Source organism: Nerophis ophidion, linkage group LG07 (assembly GCF_033978795.1).
Source record: "Nerophis ophidion isolate RoL-2023_Sa linkage group LG07, RoL_Noph_v1.0, whole genome shotgun sequence".
NCBI lineage: Eukaryota > Metazoa > Chordata > Actinopteri > Syngnathiformes > Syngnathidae > Nerophis > Nerophis ophidion.
In genome coordinates, this window is record NC_084617.1 from 50,921,432 (window position 1) to 50,943,696 (window position 22,265).

At 40.4% G+C, this 22,265-nt stretch overlaps 1 protein-coding gene across 1 annotated transcript in view; it reads left to right on the plus strand.

Moving 5' to 3' along the window:
- The first annotated feature begins 6,896 nt into the window (after positions 1–6,896).
- LOC133556438 (junction-mediating and -regulatory protein-like) overlaps positions 6,897–22,265 on the plus strand; it is a 43,122-nt gene continuing 27,753 nt past the window's right edge. Inside the window, exons 1-2 of the mRNA XM_061906358.1 lie at positions 6,897–8,152; positions 20,637–20,810. Of these exons, the coding sequence (XP_061762342.1) occupies positions 7,376–8,152; positions 20,637–20,810 (951 nt within the window). The 5' untranslated portion in view covers positions 6,897–7,375. The remainder of the gene's footprint in view (positions 8,153–20,636; positions 20,811–22,265) is intronic.

A 22,265-nucleotide genomic window follows, 5' to 3' on the forward strand; every position in this document is an offset into this window, starting at 1 on the left:
TTAATTGAAACTTTTATTAGTAAATTGCACAGTTCAGTACATATTCCGTAAAATTGACCACTAAATGGTAACACCCGAATAATTTTTTCAACTTGTTTAAGTCGGGGTCCACGTTAATCAATTCATGGTAACATATTACATTTCCATGAGTGTATTTTTTTTTTCAATCCAACATCTGCACGATAAATATTAAAAATATCCCAGAAACAGGAACTGTGACAACAGTAGCAATAAATGGATTAACAATAAATTAATACATACATTTATTTAAATATGAACTGATACAATTATAGGATATTTGATTGATGTCCATATTCATAAGGAGGGCGTACCGTCTTTACTTGAATTGCCGCCGAGGCGCTAATTAATTTAAAACCTCTTCTCACTCCTGCGCCTACCAAAGGCATGCGGTAAAAGTAAGCATGTGCTATTTATTTTAAAACCTCTTCTCACTCCGGCACTTACCAAAGGTATGCAGTAAAAATTTGAGTGTGTTATAAGCTTGGAACTTAAATCCTACTGAATAGCTCTTAATCTTCTTCCGATTGTGCAATTTCAAATTACCGGTATTGAAATCAGCCTCCTCCATTTTGGAAATGATGACAGGGGAAGTGTCACTCATGACGTCACGAGTTTGACCAGGCGGCAACACTAAGCATGCGCTAATTATTTTGGGAAGCGAGTTTAAGCCGGCAGTAATTCAAGGCAGGCGCATACTATATGCCCTGCGGCAATTCAAGGAAATACGGAATATTTAAATTGTAAATATGAATTTAGGTTATAGCACATTTCAAACACGCCTACGAAAAAGAATATGGACACCAAGTGGGACAAAATTAGATAAATAAATATATCTTTATGTAGTTGCATCTATCAATAACCCTCCCGCAACCCTGAAGGGGACAAGCGGTAAAATATGAATGGATGGATCTTTCAATATCTAAACTTATTGACTGAATTGGTAGAGTATAATATCAAAATCAGGTTTAAAGCACATAAAATAATTTTGCAAAACAGAATTCAAATGAGATTTGTAACATGAGAAAACAATTATAATCTAAAGAAACTGTGATTTAAAAAAAATCGAGATTTAGGACAATGACAATGGAAAGAAGCATTTCAAAAACTTGACAGTGGAACAAAAAATGTATGTCTATTTCTGTATTCAAACAACATGAAGAACAAAAGATATTTAATAAATTATTGTTTTCATTTTGTTTTGTTTTGTCGTTGTATGTCATGACGTATACATTTTGCCTTCATAGTTTTCTGAGTCTAACTGAGTTGCAATTGTGTGAATATCAGGCAGATATAAGTTTATACTTCTTTCTGCTTCTTTTCATTCATGATTTATTTTAATGCTATGTTCACTGTTTTTGCACGAAATGAATGAAAGAAAAACTAAAATTTAAAATGGAACAAAAATGGAAATGAATTAAATGTGTCATTAATCAATTAAATCATTAAATACATTATGATATAACAAAGTCATTGATGAATTAAACTGTAAAATAATTCATTTAATCAATAAATAATTAAATCAATAATCAGTTATCCATTCATCTTCCTCCGCTTATCCGAAGTCGGGTCGCGGGGGCAGCAGCCTAAGCAGAGAAGCCCAAACTTTCCTCTCCCCGGCCATTTCGTCCAGCTACTGCCAGGGGATCCTGAGGCGTTCCCAGGCCCGCCAGGAGACATAGTCTTCCCAACGTGTCCTGAGTCTTCCCCTTGGCCTCCTACCGGTCGGACGTGCCCTAAACACCTCCCTCGGGAGGCGTTCGGGTTGCATCCTGACCAAATGCCCGAACCACCTCATCTGGCTCCTCTCGATGTGGAGTAGCAGCAGCTTTACTTTGAGCTTCCCCCGGATGACAGAGCTTAGACATAGACTTAGACTTAGACTTAGACTTAGACTTCCTTTTTATTGTCATTCAAATTTGAACTTTACAGTAGGATAAGAACAAAGTTTTGTTGCATTAGCTCATGGTAGTGCAGGATAAAAAAGCAATAAGGTGCATCCATAAATAAATAGATTACTGTACAGATAAATATATTGCACTTTTTCATATGCATCCACGTTTATGGATGTATGTTATATCGTCTTTTTACTCCAGCGTGTTAATCCATTTTGGGGGGGAAGCTTCGCACCCTATCTCTATTAGAGGGGAGACCACCACCTGACGGAGAAAACTGATTTCGACCGCTTGTACCCGTGATCTTGTCCTTTTGGCCGTAACCCAAAGCTCATGACCATAGGTGAGGATGGGAACGTAGCTTGACGGGAAAATTGAGACCTCTGCCTTCCGGCTCAGCTCACCTCCTTCTTCACCACAACAGATCAAAGGCAGGGCACTTGGCGGTCTGATCCTCGGCTACATAAGCTAGCTCTTGAGACGTGGAATAATTATTTAATTAATTAAATACATTAATGACACATTTAACAAAATGTGTGTATATGTATGTATTTCTGTATTAGAAATAATTTATGACACATTTTAAAGGGGTCATAAAACACTTCCTTGTGGTGTACATAATTTGTAATGGTGGTTCTTTGGTCAAAATTTTGCATAGATTCTGTTTTTCAGACTGTTTTTAAGACACTTTCTGACTGTCTCTTCAGGATGCAATTTTTTTCGTGGGCGGTTATAATTACGTGTCTCTACTTGGACAGAATCTTCTTGCACCATCTACGTTGCAGTTTGTAGCACTTCCATAGCAAGTCTACTGACATATATAAGTTTGAACTATACGCAACTGTATATTAGGAATAGCAACAGTGAAGGGGGAATGTCAATGTATGATGACCCTGTCTGCCCCACGACAAGAGGGTAGCGTAAAAGAAGGAGTTTAATGACTACAACGCAGGCTACAATGGCGGAAGGCACTATCTGTACATCAATACCATATATGGATAACCCAGGGACATTTTACCCAATTGGGAAATTGTTAAAATGTATTATACTTATCTAATTTGGTCCTCCAAACTAGAATGGCACGTCTTTAAAATACATAACCAGTAGACATAATAAATATAGAATATACATTCTAAAGATCATTAACAAAAACAATGAAAACTTTGTTTACTGTAAAACAGTGTTTTTCAACCACTGTGTCATGGCACACTAGTGTGTCATAAGATATAGTTTGGTGTGCCGTGGGAGATTATGTAATTTCACCTATTTGGTTTAAAAATATTTTTTACAAACAGGTAATTATAATCCGCAAATATTATAACATTGAGAAACCATGTTAATCTCCTCAATATCTGTATGTGGAAGCTGGTAGCTAATTGCTTTGTAAATGTCGGGAACACGTCGTGTGAGACGACGATGTTTTTTTCATGATCACAATAAGCAGACGACAGCAGGAGGCAGGGTGCGGGTAATAGGGTATCTAATGCTCAAACCAAAAATAAACAAAAGGTGAGTGCCCCTAAGAATAGGCATTAAAGCTTAGGGCTGGCTATGCAGAACAAAACTAAAACTGAATCGGCGACAAAGTAAACAAAAACAGAATGCCGGACGACAGCTAAGACTTACAGCGCGTGGAGCAGAGACGACGTCCACAAAGTACATCCGTACATGACATGACAATCAACAATGTCTCCACAAAGAAGGATAAAAAAACTGAAATTATTCTTGATTGCTAAAACAAAATAGATGCGGGAAATATCGCTCAAAGGAAGACATGAAAACTGCTACAGGAAAATACCAACAAAAGAGGAAAAGCCACCAAAATAGGAGCACAAGACAAGAACTAAAACACTACACACAGGAAAATAGCAAAAAACTCAAAACAAGTTACATCGTGATGTGACAGGTTGTGACAGTACACATACTTTGAGAAAAGAGCTATAGTGATGCATGGTTGGTTATGGTTTAAAGTCATATCCAACAATTGCGACAACAACTTTTTACTGTCAACTGAGTTTCGTTTTTTAATGATTTCTGCTGGTGGTGTGCCTCTGTATTTTTTTAACGCAAAAAATGTGGCTTGGCTTAAAAAAGTTTGAAAAACACTCCCTTAGGCTATCTAGAAAGCCTTACTGACAACAACGTATGATCTGATTAGCTATTGCAACTGTCTGTCAAATGCGGCAGACGCAGCATTGTTGATTCTGAAGGCTCTAGGCAGATTTCCAACAGCATGGCAACATAAGCTAGCTGAATTCTGATTGGATAAATACTCTATAACCTAAAAACAACAGCACTGGAAGGAGCATACCGGTAATATGACATGAAGAGAATATGAATACTTTTTAGGGGTGTGGGAAAAAATCAATTCGAATATGAATCGCGATTCTCACGTTGTGCGATTCAGAATCGATTTTAATTTTTTAACAATCGATTTTTTTTTTTTAATCAGTCCAACAAAACAATAGACAGCAATACCATAACAATGCAATCCAATTCCAAAACCAAACCTGACCCAGCAACACTTAGAACTGCAATAAACAGAGCAATTGAGAGGAGACACAAACACGACACAGAACAAACCAAAAGTAGTGAAAAAAAAATGAACTACAGTATCAATATTAGTTATAATTTCAGCATAGTAGTGATTAAAAATCCCTCATTGACATTATCATTAAACATTTATAAAAATTTAAAAAAAGAACAATAGTGTCACAGTGACTTACACTTGCATCGCATCTCATAAGCTTGACAACACACTGTGTCCAATATTTTCATAAAGATAAAATAAGTCATATTTTTGGTTCGTTTAATAGTTAAAACAAATGTACATTATTGCAATCAGTTGATAAAACATTTTCCTTTAAAATTATAAAAGCTTTTTACAAAAATCTACTACGCAGCTTGCATATCAGCAGACTGGGGTAGATCCTGCTGAAATCCTATGTATTTAATGAATAGAGAATCCTTTTAAATCGGGAAAAAAATCCTTTTTGAATCGAGAATCATGTTAAATTGAAAAAAAAAAAGATTTTGAATCGAATTGTGACCCCATGAATCGATATTGAATCGAATTGTGGGACACCCAAAGATTCGCAGCCCTAATACTTTTACATATTTATGGAAAGTAAATTAAACATTCGTTTTATCTGTAATTATGATCATGATTTCTGGTTATGTTAGGCCAGCAGATATTTTTTTGATCAAATTATATTTATATAGCACTTTTCTCTAGTGACTCAAAGCACTTTTACATAGTAAAACCCAATATCTAAGTTACATTTAAACCAGTGTGGGTGACACTGGGAGAAGATGGGTTAAGTGTTTTGCCCAAGGACACAACGGCAGTGACTAGGATGGTGGAAGCGGGGATCGAACCTGGAACCCTCAAGTTACCTCCCGGTAACAGTTTTAGATGCTTCCCCAGTAGAAGAATTTAAGTCCCATCTTCAAACTAATTTGTAAACTCTAGCCTTTAAATAGACCCCTCTTTTAGACTAGTTGATCTGCCGTTTCTTTTCTTTTCTGCTCTGCCCCCCTCTCTTTCGTTGAAGGGGGCAGGGGGGAGCACAGGTTCGGTGGCCACGGATAAAGTCCTGGCTGTCCAGAGTTGGGACTCGGGGTGGACCGCTCGCCTGTGCATCGGTTGGGGACATCTCTGCGCTGCTGAGCTGTCTCCGCTCGGGATGATATCCTGCTGGCCGCACTATGGACTGGACTCTCACTATTATGTTATATCCACTATGGATTGGACTTTCCCAATATCATGCTAGATCCACTCGACGTCCATTGCACCGGTCCCCCACATCTGCGGTCCCATACTTGCCAACCTTGAGGTGGGGGGTGGGTGGGCGTGGTTGGAGTGGGGGGCGTGGTTAAGAGGGGAGTATAATTGACCAACTCGGATATTTCATATATATATATATATATATATATATATATATATATATATATATATATATATATATATATATATATATATATATATATATATGTATGTATGAAATACTTGACTTTCAGTGAATTCTACCTATATATTTATTTTATTATATATATAAATAAAATAAATTGTTGAATTCCAGACGGCACCTATTAAATACACAGTAATAAAAACACAGTTGTTCTACTAACTGTACTGTACTTGCTGGTTACTAAAAAACAAAAACACTTACCTTTCACTATTTGAGTAACCTTTGTTCTGCCATTTGCGTACTGGCGAGAGTCACTTGCCTTCAGATGCGCAACACCACGTAAATCGTTGGCCAATCAAAAAGCAACCCCATAAACGCTTTAGCCAACATTCACCAGGAGATTGCGACAGACAACATAATATCACTCTTTTACAGACGGCGTCACCATGGCTGTAACTTCTTCGTTCTTCTGCTTCGTCTCCTTGTGTGTGCCGTTTTTTATTAAAATCTGTAGATGGCAAGCTGTTTATATAGTGGGAAAGCGGGCGTGAAAACAGGCTGTCCCCACTCAGGTCTGCATGGAGCTTGAGGGGGCGTGGCCTCCAGCTGCGCTGAATTTCGGGAGAAAATTTCTTCCGGGAGGTTTTCAGGAGAGGCGCTGAATTTCAGGAGTCTTCCGGAAAATCCGGGAGGGTTGGCAAGTATGTGCGGTTCTCTCTAAGGTTTCTCATTGTCATCCCATTGGGTTGAGTTTTTCCTTGCCCTGATGTGGGATCTAAACCGAGGATGTCGTTGTAGCTAGTGCAGACATTTGAGACACTTGGGATTCAGGTCTATATAAATAATCATTGATTGATTGATTGATTGATTTATTAATTGAAGTTGCTGGAGCGCTCCACCGTACTTATCTAATTTGGTCCTTCAAACTAGAATGACACGTCTTAAAAAGGCAGAACCAGTAGACATATTGTATATATAACATATACACTTTAAAGATAATTAACAAAAACACTGAAAACTTCGTGTACAGCAAAATGCATATCAATTACACTTGTCCCGTTCCCCAGTTTTTCCACAGTCTTTGAAGGCAGCATCATATTAGGTCTGTGGTCCGGTCAGCTATGTAAACATGTCAATGTTATTAGCCAGGCTAACCACACAAGACAAGACGACTACACGGTCTTGGTCCGATACCGTCGCTCCCTTTCGATGTCGTCATTCTACTGTGGGTTCGGGGTTTATGGCGGTCATGTTTTCGTCACTTTAGGGTGGGAAGGCTGAGGAGGAAGAAGTCTGCGGTAGTTGGGCTCAGAAATGCTAGTGGTGTTATGCTATTGATGAAGCTAACGGACACTGGCTGCTGGACATCCAAGTGCACGAAAATGACGCCGCTTTATTCCAAAAGCACCGAATGATAACCGGCCGGGGTAGCGGCGTCGTCTCAGCGGTCGGCGAACGGCGTTATAACCCCGCTACACGCACCGTTTGCGCCAGAGCAGCGGTGGTGCCTTCACTGCGCATAGCCGTGTAGTTCCATCACTTTGCGTAAAGATGTCATTCACCATGGAGGATCATTTGGAGTCGGGCTGGGTCGCTGTCCGCCCCAATGCGTTCGAGGAGAAGGAGAAGCATAAATTTGTCTTCATCGTCGCGTGGAACGAAGTGGAAGGCAAATTTGCCATCACATGCCACAACAGGACGGCGCAAAGGAGAAGCTTTGGCTGCGGCAGGGAGGAGGATGGAGACAAAACAACATGGCCGGTAACTAGTCCTGCAGGGGATAAAGTGTCCCGGAGCCCTGGCTTAGGACCAAGAGAGACTGCAGTGCAATGCCTTAAAAGCAAGCTTCCAGGTTCCAAACTAAGTCCTGTTAAAATGAAGACTGTGGTGAACTATGTGTCTTGTCATGTTAGTCCCGATCCCGAGGAGCTCTGTGTGGATACTCCGGACCTGGAGGACAGTTTGAACCGGGAGGACTGCAGTTGGGCAGGACTCTTTTCCTTCCAGGACCTGCGGGCGGTGCACCAGCAGCTGTGTTCCATCGACTCTGTCCTGGAGCCTTGTCTCCCTGTCTTTCCGGAGGAACCAAGCGGGATGTGGTCGGTGCTGTTCGGGCTGGCCGAGGTCTCGGAGACTGAGATGGATGACCTGTGTTCTAAGTTGCAGCTCTACCTGGGCCACGCGCTCGACCTATGCGGCTGGAAGATCCTCTCCCAGCTTCTGTTCACTGAAAACGACGACCCGGATGAGTACTACGAGAGCCTCAGCGAGCTAAAGCAGTCTGGCTTCGAGGAAGTGCTTCAGCATGAAAGTAAACATCTGCAGGAGGTGAGCGGAGGGTTCGTCTTCAGCTTCTCGTGACCTGTGTGTGAGCTGCGATTCATGCGATTACAAAAAAGCTTAAAGGCCTACTGAAATGAGATTTTCTTATTCAAACGGGGATAGCAGGTCCATTCTATGTGTCATAATTGATCATTTCGCGATATTGCCATATTTTTGCTGAAAGGATTTAGTAGAGAACATCCACGGTAAACTTTGCAACTTTCGGTGCTAAGAGAAAAGCCCTGCCTCTACCGGAAGTCGCAGATGATGACGTCACATGTTGATGGGTCCTCACATATTCACATTGATTTTAATGGGAGCCTCCAACAAAAACAGCTATTCAGACCGAGAAAAAGACAATTTCCCCATTAATTTGAGCGAGGATGAAAGGTTCGTGTTTGAGGATATTGATAGAGACGGACTAGAAAAAGAAAAAGAAAAAAAAACTATTGCATTGAGACGGATTCATATGTTTTTAGACACATTTACTAGGATAATTCTGGGAAATCTCTTATCTTTCTATTGTGTTGCTATTGTTTTAGTGAGTTTAACAGTACCTGATAGTCGGAAGTGTACGTCCATGGCCGGGTGTTGACACGCAGTGTCTCAGGGAAGTCGACGGCAGCTTTATGGGCCTCACAAGCTCAGCTAATATCCGGTAAGAAGTGACTTTTTAACCACAATTTTCTCACCGAAACCTGCTGGTTGACATTCGGTTGGTATCCATGTCCGCTCTGATCCATAGTAAAGTTTCACCTCCGTGAATTTTAAACAAGGAATCACCGTGTGTTTGTGTGGCTAAAGGCTAAAGCTTCCCTACTCCATCTTTCTACTTTGACTCCTCCAATATTAATTGAACAAATTGCAAAAGATTCAGCAACACATATCTCAAAAATACTAGGGGTGTAACGGTACACAAAAATTTCAGTTCGGTACGTACCTCGGTTTAGAGGTCACGGTTCGGTTAATTTTCGGTACAGTAAGAAAACAACAAAATATAATTTTTTGGGTTATTTATTTACCAAATTTGTAAACAATGGCTTTATCCTTTTAACATTGGGAACACTATAATAATTCTGCCCGTGTTAATCCACATTAAACTGCCTCAAGTTGTTGCTTTGATTAAATAAAATGAAAAAACCTTTCTTCTACATATAAAAAGTGCAACATTAAACAGTTTCCATTGAAACTGTTTAATGTCAACTCCATCCATCCATCCATTTCCTACCGCTTATTCCCTTTTGGGGTCGCGGGGGGCGCTGGCGCCTATCTCAGCTACAAACGGGCGGAAGGCGGGGTACACCCTGGACAAGTCGCCACCTCATCGCAGGGCCAACACAGATAGACAGACAACATTCACACTCACATTCACACACTAGGGCCAATTTTAGTGTTGCCAATCAACCTATCCCCAGGTGCATGTTTTTGGAAGTGGGAGGAAGCCAGAGTACCCGGAGGGAACCCACGCATTCACGGGGAGAACATGCAAACTCCACACAGAAAGATCCCGAGCCTGGATTTGAACCCAGGACTGCAGGACCTTCGTATTGTGAGGCAGACGCACTAACCCCTCTGCCACCGTGAAGCCTTAATGTCAACTCATCATGCTTAATTTATTACAGCATTTGGGAAGCCTGTAGTTGACTTTTATTATGTAAATGTATTTTTATCAACATGTGATATCAGGGACCCTGCTATTCAAAACTAGGCTGCTACATTACTAATGATTAATGTAACTATAGCTGAAAAATAGTACAATAGAAATAGGAGAGACTATTTATCCTTAAACACAATGGAGTTCAATGAAATAACAGACAGACAGTGCTTTGCTGCCCCTAACACACACACGCGCTGCTGCCACTAACACTCACACACACACACACACACACACACACACACACACACACACACACACACACACACACACACACACACACACACACACACACACACAAACACACACAGAAAAATGAGCTAAAGTTACGGTAAAAGCTAATTAGCCTTCACATCAAGCCTATACTGTGAGCTAGCTGAGCTGCAGTTTAAGTTTCTAGAAGGTCAACGGGCTCATAGTGATGTTTGTAATAGTTGTGACTGGGAGGTGATTAGTATAATTTGGGTAGAATCCGCTGCTCCCCTGCTAAAGGAATATCTGCTCGACGCTAAAGCATGGACTACATCGCTCTGAATACGCACTGATGATTGGCTGTTACATCGCTCTGAATACGCACTGCTGATTGGCTTTGTATGTAACCACTCAGATGGTTGTGTGGGCGGGACAATGCTGGGTGCTCACTGCTCAGACAGAGGCAGAAAGCAGAGCAGCTTGTGAAGACTTCTGCTTCCAAACTCGTTTTGTACGCCTGCGTGCCGAATCGAAACCCCCGTACCGAAACGGTTCAATACAAATACACGTACCGTTACACCCCTACAGAATACTGTGTAATTATGCGGTTAAAGCAGACGACTTTTAACTGTGTGTGTGCGCAGCGCTCATATTCCTAACAGCCCGTGAACTCCCGGGAAATTTAAAATTGCAATTTAGTAAACTAAAAAGGCCGTATTGGCATGTGTTGCAATGTTAATATTTCATCATTGATATATAAACTATCAGACTGCGTGGCCGGTAGTAGTGGGGTTCAGTAGGCCTTTAAATTTATATTCTGTTGCTTTGATTAATCCTTACGCTTTTAATGCTCTCACGACACCATCATAACATACTTGAGCTGTACTGCAATTTCGCACGTTGAGTTGCACACTCATCTCTGTACACTTTTACCTACATTGTCCTCTTTTATACATAATATTTGTATTTCATCTGCGATGAGGTGGCGACTTGTCCAGGGTGTACACCACCTTCCGCCCAATTGTAGCTGAGATAGGCACCAACGACCCCCAAAGGGGAATAAGCGGTAGAAAATGGATGGATGGATTTGTATTTCATTCTTTTTTTATATATACAGTCTCTTACATTTTTCTGTACACTTTTACACAAAAACTTTCCCCTTTTATTCATATTTGCATTTCAATAATTTTATATATATATACAGTGGGGCAAAAATGTATTTAGTCAGCCACCGATTGTGCAAGTTCTCCCACTTAAAATGATGACAGAGGTCTGCAATTTTCATCATAGGTACATCCATGTATCCATTTTGGTATAAACTCAACTCGTCGTGTTTGGAGGAAGAAGAATACTGAGTTGCATCCCGAGAACACCATACCTACTGTGAAGCATGGAGGTGGAAACATCATGCTTCGGGGCTGTTTTTCTGCTAAGAGGACAGGACGATTGATCCGTGTTAAGGAAAGACTGAATGGGACCATGTATCGTGAGATTTTGAGCCAAAACCTCCTTCCATCAGTGAGAGCTTTGAATGGTTGTCCAAATACTTATTTTCCACCATAAATTACAAATAAATTCTTTAAAATTCCTACAATGTGAATTCCCGGATTTTTTTTTCACATTCTGTCTCTCACAGTTAAAGTGTACCTATGATGAAAATTACAGACCTCTGTCATCATTTTAAGTGGGAAAACTTGCACAATCGGTGGCTGACTAAATACTTTTTTGCCCCACTGTATAAAGTATATTACATTTTTCTGTTCACTTTTACACACATTGTCCCCTTTTATACATAATATATGTATTTCATTCTTTTTTTATACATACACAGTATCTTACATTTTTCTGTACACATTTACACACATTGTCCCCTTAAATACATAATATTTGTATTTCATTCTTTTTTTATATACAAAATAGATTACATTTTTCTGTACACTTTTACACAATAGGCACAATAGGCCCCATCCCTGCACATTTTTTACACATAATATTTTAATTTCATTAATATCTTAAATTTTTCTGTATGCTTTTACACAATATGCACATTGTCCTCTTCTCTGCAGATTTGTATACAATATATTTGTATTTATTTCTTTTTTATTTGTATAGGATCTTAATTTTTTTCTTTACACATTTACACAATTGGCACATTGTACCCTTCTCCACACATTTTTATACATAACATTTTTTATTTGATTCCTTTTTGTATTTAACCAGTATCTTACACTTTTCTTTACACTTTTACACAAAATGCACATTGTCCTCTTCGCTGCACATTTTTTGTACATAATACTTTCATTTATTTCTTTGTTTAGTTGTATCATAAAATGTTCTGTACACTCTTAAACAATATTCACACTATTTTAGTATTTTTACCTGTGTATTGAAATCTCTTTTAAATATATTTTAAAGCAGTGGTTCTTAACCTGGGTTCAATCAAACCCTAGGGGTTCGGTGAGTCAGCCTCAGGGGTTCGCTGAAGCCTCCGCCGCGGAGGTCAAGACACAGGGAGACGTTTTTATTTACCCCTATCGGCTTTACAGATACGGTAACAGCAGAAGTGAGACTGATTTGCATGTGTGTAATTTGTTGTGAGTTCATGCACTGTGTTGGTTTTGTTCTTTTAACAAGATGATGTTGATGGACGGTTCATTTTGTGCACCAGTAAAAAAAAACTTAAATTTGTCATGAATTTGAAATTTTTGTTTTTTTATTTTTCACTAAAGAAGGGTTCGGTGAATGCGCTTATGAAACTGGTGGGGTTCGGTATCTCCAACAAGGTTAAGAACCACTGTCTTAAAGGGTAACTGAACTTAAAAAAAATGTTTGCCTATCGTTCATAATCATTATGAAGGACATAACGACGACTGTATTTAAAAAAAAAAAAGCATTATAACTCTAAATAATTACAAATAAAAGGCTGCTTATTTTTTATTCCGCCCATAAAACTCCATTAACAACCATTCAAAACGGCCAACAATACTCCATTTACATTTTGTGACCTAAATACCAACCAAGTGTTAGTGATATTGTTATTATAGGAGCTAACACAGACAAACTATTGATCACAAGCTTGTGTGCCTGTGTTGCCTATATCGACTGGCTAACTGTTTCATTGCTTCTTGCTCATGGAAGCTTATTGTAGATTGTAAATCATGCCTCTCACCTGGATAGTAGAAATCTACTGTTATTATTTATTTGTTCTTGCGGGCCTTCTGGTGTCCTACTCTGTTGAGCGGTACTTGAACGCACTGTAAAAACACCTCTGTCTCATGTTCTTTCTCGTGTAGAACATTTACTCTGTTGTAAGAGAGCACAGCTTTTAGGTTGGATGTGTACATTTAATATATAATTTGCTCAGACAGCAATGTGTATGTATAAAATTAGTTTGGACTGTGTATTTTCCTAATGGGAAAAGACGTTAATGTCTCTTTTTTTCATGTTAGCATTTTTGCTAGCAAGCGGGCACCAGTCAGTCCATGAGTTTATCGAAGTGCAGTTATTAATCATAATTTTTCAGTAACATTAATTTCACATGATAGTACCGTGTTGTAATTTTGCCGGTTATCATTAGTGCTGTTCATTGTCACATCCCTAGTACTAACTAACAATAAAGATACTTCATTAACAACAATTTATTTAGGAACTCATTAGACTGTCTACGCATGTTCTCATTCATCCATGTCATTGTCATCTCAGGGTGTTCAATCGATTGCAACTGGACTATTTGGTTTGTTTTAGAAGACGTTTCGCCTCTCCTCTGAGTAGACTTCATCAGTTTGTGCCCGTAGACTTAAATTGGTCAGATCTAGTTTCACGGCTGGTGCCAAAACTCTGAATATTTATACTCCAAAACAAGCAGGGTGTGCCTGTGCAAGTGAGGTTTCGGCCTATCATAGTAAGAAAAACAACTGTTGTAATGCAAACGAGCAATCCAAACTGGCGAAGTTATCGACAGTCGTTGAAGTGTAATTTCCCCTTGTCAGCATTGAGGTATTGTGTGGCGGAACGATCGCTGTGGATTGACTACTACCAGTCCAAAATAGTCAAAAATCATTCCATTCAGTTGTAAACATATGGAATTCTGGTCACTTTCTGTGGCCAGAATGTTTTTAACTTGTGTTATTTCCATCCATCCATTTTCTACCGCTTATTCCCTTTCGGGGTCGCGGGGGGCGCTGGCACCTATCTCAGCTACAATCGGGCGGAAGGCGGTTTACACTCTGGACAAGTCGCCACCTCATCGCAGGGCCAACACAGATAGACAGACAACATTCACACTAACATTCACACACTAGGGCCAATTTAGTGTTGCCAATCAACCTATCCCCAGGTGCATGTCTTTGGAAGTGGGAGGAAGCCGGAGTACCCGGAGGGAACCCACGCATTCACGGGGAGAACATGCAAACTCCACACAGAAAGATCCCGAGCCTGGATTTGAACCCAGGACTGCAGGACCTTCGTATTGTGAGGCAGACGCACTAACCCCTCTGCCACCGTGAAGCCCACTTGTGTTATTTGTTGGAGGCTAACTTGCAAAGTATTTTAGGAATGGTTGAAAGGACAGTGTTGTATGTGGGAGACAGGTGATGTCGCAGACCACCTCCTCTGTTCAGGGATGGTTTTTCAACCTTGACATTGATGGCTTCCCTCAATCCCCTTTCGTACCACCCTGTCCAGAATCTGTGCATTTTTGTTCTCAAAGGAGTGCTGTTTCTCCCTGAGGTGCACATACACAGCTTGAGTTTTGGCCTGAAGAGTTTGTCCATTTATGCTGTGCCATGAGTCAGCATAGTGGTTGTTTTGTTTCCCCAATATATGAATAAGTGCATTCATCATTACACTGGATAGCATACACCAGATTGTTTTTGTGGGTGTGGGGTGTCCGGTCTTTAGGATGCACTAGCAGGCACACCCTCCTGGTTTTGGAGTACAAATATTTGGGATTTTGGCACCAGCCGCTAGACTACATCGGACCTATCTAAGTCTATGAGCATGAACTGATGAACCCTACTCGGATGAGAGGCAAAACGTCTTGTAAGACAAACCAAACAGTCCAGTTGTGATCGATCGGATGCCCCGAGAAAACTCGTTAGACTGCTACAAAACAATAATAACAAATTTCTGTCTGTTTAATAGGAAGCAACTGCAAAAATAATAATATTGATATGATTTGAATCTCCATTACGCCATTAAAATAATCAGTATCCAAGCATTATTAATGTTTTTGATTCTATATACATGTAGCTGTACAAACAAGTACTGTATATAGACAACACCTAGTTCGCAAAATTGAGTTTCAGCTATTTTTTCATGGTTAGCTAGCTACCAAGCTAACTATCTTGCCTACGCTTGAAATGCTCCGGCATCACAGATCTACTGCCATAAAAATCAAGGCTCGCTTTGCAAATTGAGCATGGTATTGTACCCGAATCTTTGATATTTTCGCTCATGTCTTTTGCAGTGGCCGCGGAGCAATTTTTCTTATTCTGTTTTTGCCTGTCAGTACGCTTGCTCACGCAGGTCCGTATTTGCCTGGAAAAACAGGAGCGATGACGTCACCGACTATTGTTATTATTTGTCGGGGACTCATTTTTTTCTTGATTTTTGTTGGCAGTGTTGATGAATCGTTGCACCCTTATTATTTGCATGGTTTTGTGATAAAAAGGTGTGAGGATGCTCAACACTGAGGGACTTTTACACTGTTAAGGAGCTAATTGAGTTATTTATATGTTATACTCCCTAAAACTCTTTATTATTTGATATTTCACGCTAGATTCTATTGTCTGGGCATGTTACCATTCTTCAAATGCCAATATTTTGTCATATGCCAATATTTTGTCATTTTGGAGAAATTCATCCATCCATCTATATCTATATTGCTTGATACTGACACAATGATAACCTTAGACAAAAATATAACTGTATTTTAATATAATCTCAGCTCTAGAATGTCTTATTTTAAAATATCTTTATTGAAGAGAAGAGAAAAATAACTTTTCATCTAAACAGCCTTTTTTAATCAATATAATACAACTTGATGAAAGTGAAGCACATGCATTTCAAACAGATCACAAAAACAACTGAATTATTGCTTAAAGGGGTCGCATTATTATGAAAATAAATGTTTTCTACATTTAAAGCATTTGCTTGTGGTCGACATAACATGTAACAGTGGTTCTTTGGACAGAATGTTGCACAGATTGGGTTTTACAGACCAGCTTCAAGTTGCTTTCTGACTGTCACTTCAGGATGCGTCATTTTGTGGGCGGTCTTATGCTGTGTTCCATTTACCTTGAAAGTTGGAAGTCGGAGCTGGGAATGACGTCAAACCGGAGTTTTGAGCGTTTCAGTTACGATGTCGGAAATTGAGTTGGCCACGTATACGAAAGCTATTTCTGCACTTGTCTTTTTCTGAATATAAACAGTTAATTGGAAAATATTTACTGTTTCTGCAACCTTCAAACATGGTGGATGAAGAAGAAAAACACGCCAATGCTAGCGATGTACAGCGTATATACCACATGAAATACATGTTGTTAGTATATACATAAACGTATAACAATACATTGTATGTCGCTGTTTAAGTGCTAATAACGAATATTATAGAATCGGATGTTATTTTTTTACATCCAGAGCAGACATCTTTGAAACAAACTCGAGTGTGGTGAGAATACTCCGTCTTTCCGAGTCGGAAATCCGACTTCGAGGGGTGTTCCGAATAGGAACTCTGAAATTCCGACTTACCAGTACAAATTGAATGCATCATTATTTACATGGCTCCACTTTGACAGTGTCTTCCCCCCGCCATCTTTTTTGTAATTTTTTGCACTTCCATTGCGAATCTCCTGACAGATATAAGTTAGAACTATACGCCATTTTTGTATAGAAATGGCAACAGCGGAGGTTGCATGTGCATGTACGAGCTACTCTGCCCCACAACAAGAGGACAGCGAAAAAGAAAGAGCTTAATAACTACAATGACGAATGTGTGCAATGCTCTTTGAGTAAATTTACACCGTATAAGAATAATCCGCATCACTAATGAGAAAAACGTCACCAAATGGACAAATTCGAAACGACTCATTTCCTGGAAGTTTGAAGGAAGGCAATATTATTTTATAAATGTATTTCCGAAATGCATCCATGGTTTGATTTAAATTTATCGGAACTTATGCAGATTCCAAATACACAACAGCAGATACCAGGTAGGTAAGAAAAGTTGGTTTTGCATAATAAAGCCCCTTAAAAAAATGATAAAGTGCAGTTTTAAGTGCACTCCATCATATGTATAGCAGATGTATTCACTTTTAAACAGAAGGAAAAGTTCAGGAGACCAGCTTCTTTTATCTGTCATGTGTGCAGTGGAAAGGGTGCTGACAATGCTGCCGTAGTCACACACGACCTGAAGGATGTATATCTTACGGTATTATATAAGGGATCATTTTAGCGGTTTTGAAAGCGTATACCCGAGCTAAATTACCCAGACATAAAACACACCAAGAGGAGAGAGCGATGTGCTGTTACTTATGTAAACAGAATGCCTATTAATACTCATTTGTCAGTCAGTGCCTGATGATCAATAAGCTGACATTAATTATGTGCACCTTTAGATGTATGGAGCAAGCAATGCCTTGTTGGAGGACTCCCATGTTTACTTTTCTCTTTCATTATGGATAACAAAAAAATGTCATTCAAGTTATACTTTAGTGCCTAGTGACTGACTGGCGACCTGTGTTAGGATGTAGTCTGCCTTTTGGGCCAAAATCAGCTGGGGTAGGCTCTAGCTCACCATGACCCAAAAGAGGATAAGCAATAGAAAATGCATGAATTGCTAGAAGATAGAGAATATACAGGGCGACCGATGCAATGGACATCGAATGGCTCTAGCATAACATTGTGAGAGTCCAATCCATAGTGGATCTAACATAATAGTGTGATAGTTCAGTCCATAGTGGGGCCAGCAGGAGATCATCTTGAGGGGAGACAAGTCAGCAGCGCAGAGACATACCCAACTGATGCACAGATGACTGGTCTACCCTGGGTCCCGACTTTGGACAGCTAGCACGTCATCTGTAGTCTCTGAATCTGTGACCCCCTCTCCACCAAGGGAAGGGGGGGCAGAGCAGAAAAGAAACTGCAGATCAACTTGTCTAAAAGGGGGGTCTATTTAAAGGCTAGAGTATACAAATGAGTTTTAAGATGGGACTTAAATGCTTCTACTAAGGTAGCGTCTCTGACTAATATTTGGTTACATGTCCCTTGGCAAATTTCACTGCAATAAGGCGCTTTTGGTAGCCATCCACAAGCTTCTGGCAAGCTTCTGGTTGAATTTCTGACCACTCCCCTTGACAAAATTGGTGTCGTTCAGCTAAATTTGTTGGTTTTCTGACATGGACTAGTTTTTCAGCATTTTCCACATGTTTAGGTTAGGACTTTGGGAAGCCCATTTTAAAACCTTAATTCTAGCCTGATTTAGCCATTCCTTTACCACTTTTGACGTGTGTTTGGGGTCATTGTCCTGTTGGAACGTATAACCTCCGGGCTGATGATTTTAGGTTGTCCTGAAGAATTTGGGGTTAACCCACCTTTTTCATTGTCCCATTTAAAGCACCATTTCCATTGGCAGCAAAACAGGCCCGGAGCATAATACTGCCGCCACCATGCTTGACGGTAGGCATTAGGGGTGTGGGAAAAAATCGATTCGAATTTGAATCGCGATTCTCACGTTGTGCGATTCAGAATTGATTCTCATTTTTTTAAAAATCGATTTTTTTATGTATTTTTTTTAATCACATTTTTTTTTTTTTTATCAATCCAACAAAACAATACACAGCAATACCATAACAATGCAATCCAATTCCTAAACCAAATCTGACCCAAAAACACTCAGAACTGCAATAAACAGAGCAATTGAGAGAAGACACAAACACGACACAGAACAAACCAAAAGAAGTGAAACAAAAATGAATATTATCAACAACAGTATCAATATTAGTTATAATTTCAGCAGAGCAGTGATTAAAAATCCCTCATTGACATTATCATTTGACATTTATGAAAAAAAAAAAAAAGAACAATAGTGTCACAGTGGCTTACACTTGCATCGCATCTCATAAGCTTGACAACACACCGTGTCCAATGTTTTCACAAAGATAAAATAAGTCATATTTTTGGTTCGTTTAATAGTTAAAACAAATTTACATTGTTGCAATCAGTTGATAAAACATTGTCCTTTGCAATTATAAAAGCTTTTTTTAAAAAAAGCTACTCTGCCAGCGTGTCAGCAGATTGGGGTAGATCCTGCTGAAATCCTATGTATTGAATGAATACAGAATTGTTTTTCGATCGAGAATCGCGTTGAATCGAAAAAATCGATTTATAATCGAATCGCGACCCCAAGAATCAATATTGAATCGAATCGTGGGACACCCAAAGATTCGCAGCCCTAGTAGGCATGGTCTTCCTGGGATTAAAGGCTTCACCTTTTCTTCTCCAAACATATTGCTGGGTATTGTGGCCAAACAGCTCAATTTTCGTTTCATCTGACCACAGAACTTTCCTCCAGAATGTCTTATCTTTGTCCGTATGATGTCAAAAGTGGTAAAGGAATGGCTGAATCCGGCTAAAACTAAGGTTTAAGACTGGCCTTCCCAAAGTCCTTAATTAAACGTGTGGACAATGCTGAAGAAACAAGTTCATGTCAGAAAACCAACAAATTTAGTTGAACTGCACCAATTTGGTCAATAGGAGTGGTCAAAAATTCAACCAAAAGTTTGCCAGAAGCTGGTGGATGGCTTCCAAAAGCGTTGTATTGCAGTGAAACTTGCCAAGGGACATCCATCCATCCATTTTCTACCATTTGTCCCCTTTGGGTTCGCGGGGGGTCCTGGAGCCTATTTTAGCAACATTCGGTGGATGGCGGGGTACACCTTGGACAAGTCGCAACTTCATCAGGGCATTTAACCGAATTTTAACATTGCAGTATATATTTTTGACCCAGCAGATTTGGTCACATTTTCAGTATACCTATAAAAAAATCATAAAAGAACCACACTTTGTGAATGTTTTTTGTGACCAACAAGTGTGTGCTCCAATCACAAAAAAAATATGAGTTGTAGAAGTTATTGGAAACTCAAGACAACCATGACATTATGTTCTTTACAAGTGTATGTAAAGTTTTGACCGCGTCTGGTTAACCCTGTGAAAAATCATCTAATTCACAATATATCCAGACACACACACACACACACACACACTCACACACACTATAGATCTCTCTCTATTTGAGGGTTGGCTTAGTGCTTGCATGCAGTGCATCGCATAGGATTGTTTTAGTGTGACTATTGATTCTATTCCCAGCAGCAGATCGTATTCAGTGCTGATAGTTGGCACTTTGTTGTACCGCTGGTATTTACAGTTACAAAGCATTCCTCCTTTTAGCCTCACAGCGTGTGTTACCATTGATGAACTAATAATATTCTTTTCAGCTTGCTTCTTGTATGCTTTAATGTGATTGTGGCTGGTGAATAGACTCTCCAACCTTTGGATTTAACAAACACACCACAAAATATTAGACATAGTATTCCCAGAAGCTTTTTCCAATAACATTGTATTTCCTGTGTGTGTGTATGTGTGTAGCTGTTGGAAAGACACAGGAGCATGGACAGCATGGTAGACTTGTTGGAACTTTATGAGGAAGAGGACCAGGCTTACGGATGCTTGCTGGAGGCCTCCACGCAGCTGTACCAGTACCTGCTGCAGCCGTTCCGAGACATGAGGGAGCTAGCAATGCTCCGCAGACAACAAATCAAGGTAACGACACCACTGAAGTTTTTATTTAACGTAAGTGTTTTGCAGTTGCGTTTAGCGATACTGGTAATTTTGGTATCAATTTTGGTATCGATCCGATAAATAAAGTAAATGCAAGGCTAATATCGTCGATACTGATACCGGACACACTGGGAGACAAATATATTGTACATACAAATGCACATACATACTCACATACACAGAATTATACATACATATATACACGCATATGTATATTCATTCATTAATACATACTTTCGCTTACACAATGGTACTTACCCACATACATAGCCTGAGAAGCTGGAAAGGAAAAAAAATTACAAATTTAAAAAAAGATACCGATACTGTCACGGCGTAGACTCGAACCCGCTTTTCTCCAGCAGCTGAGTTTCCCAGTTCGTCATCTGGCTGCGTGCCCAGACACGCCCCTGCTCGCGCTGGGTTCAGCACGCCCACGCAGCGACAAAGCTGCAGACAGTTGCAAATCAGCACACCTGAATCTGACGAGAGGGAGCGGCATAAAAGCCAGCGGACCCAGGAGACCTTTGCCAGAACGTAGCCAATCTTTCACATCTTCCCTGTTGCCTGTGATCGTGCCTTGCCTCACGACCTTCACCCGGATCTTTGCTTGCCTCCCTTGACCGTCGACCCCAGCCTTGACTCGGACATTGTTGCCTCTTTCCAACCCCCGACTGCTCGCCTCCCTGCTGACTACCTCTGTCTTGCCCCTTGGATTCGGCGAAAGATTCACACAACACGCACCGACAACAACCCCTGGTAAAACCTACATTGTTAATTCTACACATCGTCAGCACTCATTCACTTGTGGTAGCATACACACCCCACACACTCTTCTAGGTTTTCAATAAACCTGGCAAACCGCAGTTCTGCCTTGGTGTTGCCTCCTTCCCTCTGCCCGGTACACAACAGTACGTTCTGGCCAAAAACATGGCGAAACCAGGCGAGGCCCAGTCCCGATTTCCCAGGACATCTGGCCTGACTATCCTTAGTGCCGTTGTCAACGAACACCAAGAGCGTTTTTCTGCCCTTGAAGGCAATTTGGAGATAGCTTTCACCAGACTACACTCTAGGCTTGACTAGATAATTCCTAGGGTGACCCCAGCGGCAGCTACTCAGCAGCTTATTTCCCCAGCCTGGAGACCTGAACGCTGCAGTCTAGAACAGGAACCGAAGATTGCCAACCCTAGACCCTTTGAGGGGGATTTTGAACTGTGCAGGGGATTTCTTGTGCGGTGCAATCTTATTTTTCAACACCAGCATTCACGCTATTCCTCTGATGGGGCTAAGATCGCCTTCATTTTTGCCCTGCTCACTGGACCTGCTCTCATGTGGGGTACGGCCGCCGTGGAGAGGGCCGTGGGATTGAGGTTGGACAACGCTGCCTTCGGTGCTGAATTCCGGGCCGTATTCGACCACCCCAATGATGGGAGGGACGCC